Source organism: Halichoerus grypus, chromosome 7, assembly GCF_964656455.1.
Source record: "Halichoerus grypus chromosome 7, mHalGry1.hap1.1, whole genome shotgun sequence".
In the NCBI taxonomy this organism is placed as follows: domain Eukaryota; kingdom Metazoa; phylum Chordata; class Mammalia; order Carnivora; family Phocidae; genus Halichoerus; species Halichoerus grypus.
This window is the reverse complement of record NC_135718.1, coordinates 156,044,716-156,055,662: the sequence shown is the minus strand read 5'-3', so window position 1 is coordinate 156,055,662 and position 10,947 is coordinate 156,044,716. Positions and strand designations below refer to the sequence as shown.

Below are 10,947 nucleotides of genomic sequence, written 5' to 3'. Positions count from 1 at the left end.
TCATGTTCCTGCAGCTGCCAGCTACTCAGACCACCACCCCCAACACAAAATACAGAGACAGGATCCTAAAGTAGGCCCCCCACCTCCAACTGGGCCATGGGCAGCTGCTGTGGACTCAGCACTACAGTGGCCTCAGTGGCCCCAGAACCCTCTCCAGCCGGGCTTTGGGCACTCCGGACATGCCCTCTCTGCCTCCACTCCACAGAAGGAAGAAAGTGGACCGGCCCCACCCCACGGCCCTTCTGTCAGCACACCCAGAGCAAAACAGGTCTTTGTCTTCAGGGACCCTGCCAATGATGTGGGAAACAAAGGCAGAAGGAAATGTAAATAAATTTAAATGTCCTTATAGTCTGCAGCCCATTGACAAAATATTCGAGGCAAGCAGAGTAGACCTTCCTCCAGGAAGCTCCCAACTGTCTTAATGTAAATACTTTGCTAGAGGGAAAAACCTTAGCTTGGCAATAGCAAGGCCTCCAGTATCTTGAGAGTCGGCTTTCACATATGAAAGTCCTTCTGGATCTTCCCTTATCTTTACTTCCCCCAACCCAAAGGTATATAATCAGTTGCTCCTTACAATCCCGGGACAGCAGCTCTTTTCTGCCCACGTGTCCTGTCCCCGAGCTTTAATAAAACCACCTTTTTGCACCAAGGACATCTCAAGAATTCTTGGCCGTCGGCTCCAGCCCTCACCAACCTCACCAACATTCAAAAACTACATCGCATCACCAGGACTACCTCTGCCCCCCATTGGACCCATCCCAGCCTGGCTCAGGCACCATTTCCTTCCCCACCCACATCCTAAAACCCTCTTTCCTGGGGACCACCTGACTGTCCCTTAAGATGCCTTCGTCCAGGGCGAGACCCTTTTCTAATTCATGTAAAGGCACCTTACGAGCTAGCGGTGGCCTGGTCAGGGTGGCCCCAGGTGTGGGTCATTGCTGAGTCACTCCCAGAGGTGACCATGAGCAAACTCTGATGGCTGGCACAGCACCACGAAGAGGAGGGAACAGAAATCACTAGAAGCCAGGACACGGAGGCAGACAACCAAAAAAAGATATTTATTGAACAGTTACCCACCACTGGAGGCAGTTGACTTAGGCAGGCCCGATGGAGGGTGTCTCCACCTTCCTGATTTATTTTCAGCCCTTGAGGGCATCATTGTAGATCAAAGCCAAGGCTCCCAGGAAGGTGACATATTCCTGGAAGTTCACCACCTGGTCCTTGTTCCGGTCCAGGTCGTCCATCAGCTTTGCAATGTCAGCATCCTGCAGCTTCTAGCATGTCAGAGAGGGAAATCCAGACTCAACGTGATGAGAACCTTGGGTTCTCTCCCTTTCCCCCTTCTAGGCAGCCCTCCCTCACACAAGTGGCTGTGCACTCTCTTTGTCAAAGACACTGAGTCCACCTTGGGTTCACTTGGCTTACTTCTCCTCCGCTCCTGCTCCTCACTAGGGAGAGTACCAGGCTGAGAGTATTAGGAATTGACCAATGGTCCCAGAAAGCTATGTGGACTTGGGCCCCAGAGTGTGGATAATGGTGAGCCAGATGCACCTGGCGACTCTCCCTCTCCTCACCCTGCTTCTAAAGGGCAGAGGACGAGGGGCCTTACTCACCGCACCAATGGTGAGCTCTTTCTGGATCAGCTCCTTCAGCTCCTTCTTGCTCAGAGTGTTCTTGTCACCTTCCCTGCCCGAGTATTTATGGAAGATGGCCACGAGGAGGCCAATGGCCTGATCCAGGGGGCACGCCATGGCTGGGCACTGGGCTCAGAGCTGGGGGCGGAAAGGCTGGTCAGTGCCCAACGGCCTCCCCACCCACCCACATCCACATTCCCCAAGTGCTCTGTCCCCACCCGCATCGGTGTCACCATCAGGAGTCAGCCCAGGGCTTGAGGGGGAAGGAGAGGCAGACCTGAAGGCCCAGAGGAGAGAGGTGGTCAAGGAGCAAATAGGACCACAGCTGAGAGCTAGCCTCCAGGGGTTCCAGAAGTCGGGGAGTATGAGGCGGGCCGCGCTGACACACCCGGGGCACACCCCTCCCGCAGCCCGGGGGCCGATTCACCCCAGGGCGGGCGGCCACGGGGACCCGGCGGCCCCGCAAGGACTCACCGCTTAGCCGGGAGAGCGTCCAGGGACCGGCAGGGCGGTGGCCAGCGCGCCTTTTAGCGGCCGCCGAGCGGAGGCCGGGCGAGCCAGAGCCCACCCCTCCCGCCGCCAGGCCCCCAACCCCGCCCCGCCCCGCCCACCCCAGCCAACTCCCCCCCCCCCCCACCCCCAGGCCAGCCCCATCCCGACCTCCGCCCCGCCCTCAGGCCCGCCCCGTCCAGGCCCGCTGGGCGCCCGCGCCCGCACGACACACCCTGGGGGCCCCCAGCCCTCCGCGCCTCCTGCGTCGAGCTGTTCCGGGTTCCCGGATGGAACCGGGATCCCAGGGGAGACCGTTGCAAGTCAGGGACATCGAGCTCCGGCAGCTCCTTGGTCCGGGGGGCTCCCCAGAGCGTGTTCAGGGTCAACCCCCGATGAAGGAGAGGGATCAGCCAGTGGTCTATAGGATATGATTTAAAGGACATCTGGAACACCCACCCCTCAGGAAAAACAAATTCCCACCACCACCCTCACAACCATTCCTCCCCACCCACACCCCCACACCCCAGCCTGGAATTCCGCCTTCAGCCTCTTGCCGGGCGATGTGCACACTGGCGCTTGCCTGAGTTATGTACCCTCCAGTGAAAAGGTTTTCCAGATCCTCTCCTGAGACAGGATTTTCACAGGGGGAAGTGGAGACAGCAGAAGCACTGAACCCCACAGATGATCGTGGTGGGGTGGGTAGGGTTAGCTGCCGAGGGGGAAATGGCAGAGAGGGAAAGGGGGCTGGCATGGGGTGTTGTCCCGGTGGCCTCCTGTGGCCTCAGACTGGCTTGTCCACCACTGCCCTCAGGAGCCTCCCCCAGCTCCCTCACTGCGTATGCTCTATCAGAGCACTTCCTCTTAGCTTTCTCTGGGAGGCAAGTGAAAGCCTGGCCCAACTTCCCCATTTTCCGGAGAGGCAAAACTAAGCCCAGCAAGCTCAGTGACATCCACACTGAAGAAGGGCAGGAAGTGGGGTGGAAGCCCAGGACCCTAACTCCCAGAGGCTCTCAACCCACTCAAGGAGAAGTTCTGCCTTGCCCCACCCACCCCCAGGCAAGGTGGACAAGACATCTTCAAAACCAGCCAGGAATGGAAAATCTTTATTTCCTCTGCTGGAAGGGAAGGCTGAAGCAGGGTCCATCCAGAAGGGAGAGGAGGACAAGGGGCCAGAGAGGAGCTGTGAGAGAAGTTGCAGAGACCAGGGGGAAGGGGCTGAGCCCTGGTCATTCACTGTCCTCCAGGAAGAAGTCGTTGTAGGCCATGCACAGCGTGGTCAGGAACACCGAGTACTCCTTGAAGTCGATCTCCTGGTCACTGTTCTTGTCCGGGCTCTTCATCAGGTCATCAGTGCTGCTCTCCTTCATCTTCTTCAAGGGCCCAGGGAGAGGGACAGGTCAGCCACCCCCCCAGCCCTGCCTCACCACTGCACGGTGCCACCCACCCCCTGGGAAGGCAGTCTCAGGGTGATCCTCATCTGGGTCAGCAACATTCTGAACATCTCAACCCCCAGCATCTCCCCCAGCCCACACCCAGCCTGGGGCCTGGCCCCATGCAGTGACCTGACTCCTGAATCTAAGCAAATGTCCGTAGGAAAGCTGGTCCAATCTCCCCTTTCCTCAGCACTTTCCACCATCCAAAGAAATAATCATCTAGATTTTATACAGTGTCCAACAGAAACGCCTTGGTGACTATGTGGCACTGAGCATGATTCAGACTTCTTCTGTCTCTGCAGCGGATAGTTGAGAACTGACCCAGACAACACGCCATGAGAGCAGTGTGCCGGGGCCCAGAAGCCGCCACAGCCTCCCTTTGGGGAGAGCCTGCAGCACACCTGTGTGACGATGAGGACCCGGCTCAGCCATACTCTGTCTGTCCCCTGCTCTCCCAGCCCAGCTCCACCAAGAGGATGGAAACAGGGTCCTCTGGTGAGACAGGAAGAAAACACAGACCTGTTCTGCCCTCCCCTCTTCACTGCCCTCAGCTCCCACTTCTTCACAGGAGACAGACGTCAGGACAAAGGGAGGTGGAAACAGCTTCTCTGTGACACGGTCCTTGCCCCCTGTCTGGGCTCCTGTTAAAGTCAAGCCTTCCCCAGGGCCTCTGTTCCCCTGTAATTAACCCCTAGGGGACCCGCCACCCCTCCCTTTGCCCTCGTTAACTCCAGGATGCAGAGAGCCTGGCAGGAAAGCTGGAGGGCAGGCTTGGTGAAACCCACACCTGCTCCAGTCCGAAGCCCAAAGGGGAGGTTCTCTCCGGGGAGGCCCACCAAGGTTCACAATGTGACTGGAGAGGCCCCCAAGCCTGGATTTTCAAGGAAAAAGGAAGGACTCTGCCTCTTACTAGCTGGGTGTCTTTAGACAAGTTAGATAATGTTTCTGAGCCTCTATTTTTTTGAACTGTAAAAATAACATAACTTCCTCATAGGCCTTCCCCTTGGTCAGCCGCCTCCCACCATCTCCATCTGGCAAGAAACAATCTGTCTCCTTCCAACCTTGTGTTCACAAACTAGAAGAATGATCCTTTTTGTTCCCATGTCAGTGCCAGCTGGAGCCCTGGATGTACCAGGCACACAGGTGAAGGCCCTGCCCTTGAGCTGTGCACAGCTCAAGCTGGGCACCCTGGTGCCTTGTCCCCCACGATTCCTCACACAGGCTCTTCCACGGCTGTGTGGGCCTGGCCTCAACAAAGAAGGCTCCCTGACCTCTAAACCTTCACACAGGCTATAATTCACCCTCTGGATGCTGCCCTTCCTCCTTCCCAGTGAAACCCAACTCGTCCCTCATCACAGAGGTCTTGCATCTGGTGGCCCAAGATGTCCACCTTCTTCATTAGGTCTCTGTCAGTTCCCTTTGGCCATCCTGCTCCTGGCTGAGACTAGAGCACTCGGAGGGCAGATGTGTGTCCCCTATTCTGGGTCTCTACAGATGCAGAACTGGTGCTTCCTACCTCACAGAAGGGGAGCCCCTGCCAGTGGTATGGTGCTTCCTCTGTTTTCCTCCTCCCCCATGGTGTGCACAGGGAGAATTCAGGCTTTGGGGTGGGGGTGACAGTCACCTACCTCTCCAAGACACAGCTCCTTCTTGATCAGCTCCTTTAGTTCCTTCCTGCTCAGGGTCAGTTTGCTGCCTTCTCTCCCCGAATATTTATGGAAAGTGGTGACCATAGTGGTCAGGGCCTTCTCAAGAGGTGTTTCCATCAGTGTGTGGCTCTGGAGGGCGAAGGGAGAGGAAAGGATCACCATCCTGGGGAAGCCAGACCTTCTGCTTCCCCTATCACTAGCCCAGCCTCGAGGCTCTCTCTCAAGGACCAGAAACTAGAACCCAGATGACACAGAATCTACCAACAAGTGGACCCAAATGTACCAGAACAAGTTGTAGTAAGACCCGAGGCAAACGTGGAACAGCCAGAGCCATGAGACCAGCCAGCCCCCAAAGGAGCCTACACACTCTCCTGCTTAGGAGATGCTGGAAAAGGGCTCTAGGGGCAGATGACAAGATGACCTCCCCAAAGATGAACTGGTGACAGATGATGGAGCCGAGAAAGGGCCCCTGGCCCATCTAGCTTGGACACTCATCTCCCAGAGGCAGCCCTCACCCCAATCTCCCTCCTTTGCCCCAGTGCCTGAATCACCTGATAGTGGGGAGTGTCCCATTATAGAAGTAGAGGACAGGGCAAACAGAGAGTCCAGGGTTTGGAGGGGCCTGGGGCTGGAACTGGGAGATAAGGTCTCAGCAGGAAACAGAGCAGAGGTTGCTGGACTTGTCCAGCTGGTCTCAGTCTCTGGCCCAGAGAACTGCACGCAACTGGCACCAAGAGGGGTGGGCCTATCAAAATCTCCAGGACCCCTCTGATAGCTATATCCAGAGGTTGGGTTTGAATGTGGCCCCCCATGTCCATCAGCACAGCCACACCCACCCAAGGGAAGAGGGAGCTCCCATGACTCAGACTTGAAAACCACTTCCCCTTAGGAAGGAGGCAACACCCAAGAAACTTGGGGGCTCCAGGTTAATCTGTGTGGAGTCCAGAGCAAGAAGGAAGAAGCAGCTGGCTCTCACCTTCAGCCCAAAGCCCCCCTAGTGATTCTTGAACTGGATCTGTCATTCACCTCTCACCACCCCAAAACCTCAGCATCACCTGCCCCCCTCCCCTGCTCCAGGAGACTCAGCCAGGACCACAGGGGAGGGAAGGTTCTCTGGGCGTCTGCGACAGCATCCTGGCTGGTTCTGATCACAACTCCATGCCTAGAGCCACTTGTCAAGAAATTCTGATAACCACAGCTCCACACTCGGCCCTCCTTCCTGAGCGCATGCCCACTCATCATGCCAGGCCTTCCACAAGGCTTGTCATGGTCTGGCCTCATTGCCCTCCTTGCCCCAGCGTATAGATGAGCAGGGAGGTGAGAAGGAAGGACTCACCAGGGAAGGAAGCAGCAGACAACCCACACAGCAGAAACAGGCTCCCTCCCACCACTCCCTGCCTTTGTTCCCTTGCTCTGGTCCCCAGGAAACCAGGGGAGGGAAAGAGCCAATGAGAAGGAGAGGGACCTGAGAAGGCCCAGATCAGAGCCTCATGGGACGGGGCTGGGGAGAAACCCCTCTGCCAATCTTGCCTTCCTTGTTTCCAAACAGAGGGGAAGGGGTCACATTGAGTTCATTGCGGCACACACATCTTCAGTTCCAGAAGCTTTATTTTCCCAACCAAAAACTGGCACTCAATCTGATGGGACAAGAGGGTAGAAGAGAAACCAGCTGCCCCGGGGAAAAAAGACCCAGGAAATGTGGACCAAACACAGGGTATCTTCTCTCACCCTAGGCCACTCTCCACACTGGGGCCCTCCCATCCACACCAAGAGCAGAGCAAACACACCTTGAGATGGGAATCCATGAGGGATGATGTTTCCTGCCAAGGGCATGAAAGTCAAGGTCAAGGTCATTAGCAAGTACGGAGCCTAAGGTTTTTAAAGGGCTTTTCTTTTTTATTTATTTATTTTTTTATTTATTTATTTGACAGAGAGAGACACAGAGAGAGAGGGAACACAGCGGAGGGAGTGGGAGAGGGAGAAGTAGGCTTCCCGCTGAGCAGGGAGCCCGATGTGGAACTCGATCCCAGGACCCCGGGATCATGACCCAAGCCGAAGGCAGACGCTTAACGACTGAGCCACCCAGGCACCCCTAAAGGGCTTTTAAAAGTGATTTCTTCTAAGCCTCACTCATCTTCATGGGAAAAAATTGTCAGAGACTTGGAATGGTAGCTTGGGAATCAGGGACCGGGAAGGGGCCCAGGAAGGGTAGGGCCGGGTGATGGTGTAGAGGTTGTGGATTGGGGAAGCAGGTTCGGGGGGCAGGAAGGAATGGGGCAGGGGGCAGGGAGAGTTGCCTGAATCCCAGGAGAGACATTGTTCTACCACCAAGTAGTTCAAGTATGAGAACAGAGCTGGTTAGGGGCTTGCACCTAGGGGTGCTGCAGCCCCACCTGGCCTGCTTGGGCACTCCCCCCTGCGCCCACTCTGCCCCACCCCCAGTGGCTAGGTTAGAGAAGCAGCAGGGACTGGTCGCTGAGCAACAGGAGTTTCGGAGATGATGCAGGAGCAGTCAGTCCCTAGGGGAGGGCACTCCCTTGGAAGATGGGTGGCCAGGGGCCAGACAGGAGGGGAGGAGGCAGGCTTTTTCCTGGACCAAAATCCTACCCAGGCCTCTGCAGTCACACTCTGAGGGAACATCTGAGTCACCTGCCCCACTGCTCTGACACTTGAGAGAAAAACAGGATATAATGAGAAGGAAGGGGGAAAGCTTGAAAGGTCAAGGGACCAAAACCCCCTGCTGCCAGACACCACATTTACTCACCTCCTTCCTAAAGGCCCCCACACCACCAGGGCCTGGCCTGGAAGTCTAACTTCAATCACCCACCAGCCTTTAACCTGACGGGATGCAACATCCTGCCTGATATTTTCTGGGGAAAGAAAAATCTCAATTTCATTTATCAGATCATGTGTCTGGAATTTCATCTCCAAAATTATGGCTACCTCCCACCATCTCCCTCATTTCCACCCCAGCTACTGTCCTCCACTCATCCCTTTGAGGTCCTTTTGTCCTTCTCTGAAGGACCATGACCCTAACTGATAACAGCCCTCATTCCAGGGTCTCTGGGGCAGGGACAACAAAGGTTGAGAGGGTGATATTCTCAGGCTGCTGCAACGGTGTGGCCTCCTTCCACGCGGCCTCCCTGACCTAACCATGGACAGGATGGACTCACCCATCCCTGGGTTGGAAACCAGGGCACTGGAAGGGGCCCACAGGGCAGGGCCCTCCTGATTCAGCTCCCTGCTCCAGGGCGCCCAAACTCCATTCCAGGCCCCAGCCAGGAGCAGATGTGAACTTCAATCCCTCCAGAGGCAAGGCTGAGGTGGGAGGGGCAATTCTGCTGGCAAAGACCCCACAGCTGGGGCTTTCCAAGCCTTTGGGGGTTCTTTTCCCTGCCCTCGGCCCCATCAGTCAACTCCATCATGCACACACAAGGACAGTCTTCCATTCACCCCTTCCCCCCCACCTTCACTAGTCTGCTCTCCACAAAACCGCTGCCCACTGCCTGTGCTCCCCACCCGCACATGTCCCTCAGCCCCCACCCCAGACCCAGAGTCTCTCAGACCATCAGCCTCAAAGCTTCCAAGGATCTTTATTGAACTTGGTCCACATCGTGCACACATCTGGTCGAGCCGGGGTGAGGTCCCGTGCCCTCTACCAACAGGTAAGTTACCCCCCACCCACACGGGGGCCTTCACTTCTTCCAGGGCTGCTTATCGGGGAATGCTTCGAAGAACTCATTGCACATCATGGCGACGCAGGACAGGAAGACACAGTACTCCTGGAAGTCCACCTCTTTGTCCTTGTTGCTGTCCAAGTTGCTCATCAGCTTCTGGAAGGCAGCTTCATCCGTCCTTTTCTGCAGGGAAGAGGCAACAGGTAGAACCACAAAGTCTGGGGATGGAGCCAAGACTAGACCAGGTTTCCATCTTCAGATGGGAGCTCAAGAAGGCACAGCCACTCCCTGGGGCCCGCCCTGGGGGCCCTGCTTTGGAACCCCAGCTCTCAGGGGCTAGGCTGGGGCCACAGAAGATCACCCCAAGGGGTGAGGAACTCTGAGTACCTGCGCACAGCTGGAGAAGGGGACCACAATGTCTTCCCCCAAGGTAGTTCCAAGAATCCAACTAGACAATGGTCATGAAGGTAACATACAAACTGCATAAAGTTTGATATAAATGGGAGCTGTGAATGCTCAGGAGCATAGGCATGTGTCTCCATAACTGTGTCTTCACATGCACAGAGACTCAAAAATTATTCATTGCTGGACTGATGGTAAACATCCCGGTTTGTGGATCTCAGCTTTGCACTTTCACTACCTTAGGAAGTTCCTTAGCCTCTCTCAACTTTTGTTGCCCTTCAGTTGAGTTGTACAAAGCACCTGGCGAAGTCTGGCGGACGTCCTACCTGTTCGTTCCCAGCCCTCTTCCTGCTGGGCTCCAGGAAATGAGCGGCGGGTGCTACTGTGTTTCCAACTAGAGCAAGCTCTCTGCCCGGACGTCCCCATCTCGGTGACAGATGCCAGCTGTAACTACGACTCTGCCAAAACACTGGTGCCCCCCCCCCAGGCCTTGCCCCTCCTCTGTGGAGAAGGGGGCACACAGGGGCATACTCCCAGGCAGTAGCCACTCACCCCCAAGAAGCTGGGCAGCTCCCGGGTCAGCAGCTCCTTTAGTTCTGACCTGTTGAGCTTGAACTTGTCACCCTCCTTGCCCGAGTACTTGTGGAAGGTGGACACCATCACATCCAGAGCCTTCTCCAGGGGGCATGCCATGGTGGCAGTCAGGATCTGAGGACAGGGTCCCAGAGACACCCTTATCTTCCCCAGCCCCACCCTCAGAATGCCCCACCCCACTCCCATCCCTCAGGGACCACTTGGTGAGACTCTGCTCTCACCAGAGGGGGACCCCAGAAAGGTGGGGCTCAGCTCCTGGTGGAAAGTGTGTGCTTCGGGCCACCAACACTGGCCAGGACCGCTGCACAGGCTCTGGATTTCAGGCAGCCTTGCTCAGGCTGGGCCTCACCAACTATTCCCCACCCCCCAGTACTCCCACGACCACAGCAGCCCCGCCCTGCCCCATTCTCCCCCTCCCAGGGCTGCTGGAGGCCTGCCCAGGGGCCTGCAGCGGAAAAAACCAGCGGCCTAGCCCTAGAGTAGGGAGGGGCAGGGTGAGGTGGCAGGGGCAGGGATGCAAGGGAGGGGTGGGGAGGCAAGCTCCCTTTGGCTGGGCTGCTGGGTGCAGAGCAGAGGCCCATAGGACACAACCAGACAAAAGGCCAGTTGCCTTCAGTTTTCTTCCCACACCCGAGTGTGCACACACAGGCTTGTGCAACCCAGCAAACACAAGCCAATGTGCAGACCCACAGGTCACACACACTACGGCGACAACATGTACAAAGCCCAGCATCTCATTACCACCCAGCTAGGTCAAATCCAGCCACCTGCACGCTTCTTGTTTTGTTGGGTTTTTTCTCTTGCATGTGCATGCAGGTGCGCAAACACACACACACACACACACACACACACACACATCCCACCACAGGGCCTCCTCATCAGAATCTCACGCTGGACCCAGTTAGCACATCTGGCCCCCACCAGCCACTCCTTCCTCTGCCCTGAGCCTGACCCCAGCTTCAACCTGACACCCCTTGTGTGCTAGTCAGGAGACCACGACTCACCAGGCCAAGAGGGAGGAGGAGATGAGGAGAGAGGATGCGAAGAGAGAAAGAGTGGGGAAAAC

At 56.5% G+C, this 10,947-nt stretch overlaps 3 protein-coding genes across 6 annotated transcripts; all 3 read right to left on the bottom strand.

The window, feature by feature from the left end:
* Window positions 1-1,037: 1,037 nt before the first annotated feature.
* S100A6 (S100 calcium binding protein A6) lies at window positions 1,038-2,222 on the bottom strand. Of its 2 annotated transcripts, none has more exons than XM_036066870.2 (3): window positions 2,109-2,222; window positions 1,614-1,772; window positions 1,038-1,274 (listed from the first exon to the last, which is right to left on the bottom strand). In XM_036066870.2, exons 2-3 carry the CDS (start codon window positions 1,749-1,751, stop codon window positions 1,140-1,142), a joined length of 273 nt encoding a protein of 90 aa, XP_035922763.1. In that variant the 5' UTR covers window positions 1,752-1,772; window positions 2,109-2,222; the 3' UTR covers window positions 1,038-1,139. The 2 variants fall into 2 exon arrangements, with proteins under 2 accessions (XP_035922763.1, XP_035922764.1); XM_036066871.2 differs by lacking the exon at window positions 2,109-2,222 and adding an exon at window positions 1,912-2,043.
* A 991-nt stretch (window positions 2,223-3,213) lies between these two features.
* Window positions 3,214-8,608, bottom strand: S100A5 (S100 calcium binding protein A5). Of its 2 annotated transcripts, XM_078078656.1 has the most exons (4): window positions 7,973-8,608; window positions 6,996-7,028; window positions 5,188-5,337; window positions 3,214-3,496 (listed from the first exon to the last, which is right to left on the bottom strand). In XM_078078656.1, the coding sequence occupies exons 2-4, from the start codon at window positions 7,011-7,013 to the stop codon at window positions 3,353-3,355; spliced, it is 312 nt and encodes a 103-aa protein (XP_077934782.1). In that variant the 5' UTR covers window positions 7,014-7,028; window positions 7,973-8,608; the 3' UTR covers window positions 3,214-3,352. The 2 variants fall into 2 exon arrangements, with proteins under 2 accessions (XP_077934782.1, XP_035922754.2); XM_036066861.2 differs by lacking the exons at window positions 6,996-7,028; window positions 7,973-8,608 and adding an exon at window positions 6,545-6,637.
* A 176-nt stretch (window positions 8,609-8,784) lies between these two features.
* S100A4 (S100 calcium binding protein A4) lies at window positions 8,785-10,941 on the bottom strand. Of its 2 annotated transcripts, none has more exons than XM_036066867.2 (3): window positions 10,886-10,941; window positions 9,840-9,995; window positions 8,785-9,068 (listed from the first exon to the last, which is right to left on the bottom strand). In XM_036066867.2, the coding sequence occupies exons 2-3, from the start codon at window positions 9,978-9,980 to the stop codon at window positions 8,904-8,906; spliced, it is 306 nt and encodes a 101-aa protein (XP_035922760.1). In that variant the 5' UTR covers window positions 9,981-9,995; window positions 10,886-10,941; the 3' UTR covers window positions 8,785-8,903. The 2 variants fall into 2 exon arrangements, with proteins under 2 accessions (XP_035922760.1, XP_035922761.1); XM_036066868.2 differs by lacking the exon at window positions 10,886-10,941 and adding an exon at window positions 10,103-10,232.
* Window positions 10,942-10,947: the final 6 nt, after the last annotated feature.

Excerpts from the sequence above, each read along its gene's own strand:
- S100A6 (XM_036066870.2), bottom strand. The coding sequence starts at position 1,751 with ATGGCGTGCCCCCTGGATCAGGCCATTGGCCTCCTCGTGGCCATCTTC. Across the intron at positions 1,275-1,613 it reads AAGAGCTCACCATTGGTGCG|AAGCTGCAGGATGCTGACAT; the intron begins GTGAGTAAGGCC and ends CTGACATGCTAG.
- S100A5 (XM_078078656.1), bottom strand. Across the intron at positions 3,497-5,187 it reads AGGAGCTGTGTCTTGGAGAG|AAGATGAAGGAGAGCAGCAC; the intron begins GTAGGTGACTGT and ends GGGCCCTTGAAG.
- S100A4 (XM_036066867.2), bottom strand. The coding sequence starts at position 9,980 with ATGGCATGCCCCCTGGAGAAGGCTCTGGATGTGATGGTGTCCACCTTC. Across the intron at positions 9,069-9,839 it reads AGCTGCCCAGCTTCTTGGGG|AAAAGGACGGATGAAGCTGC; the intron begins GTGAGTGGCTAC and ends TCTTCCCTGCAG.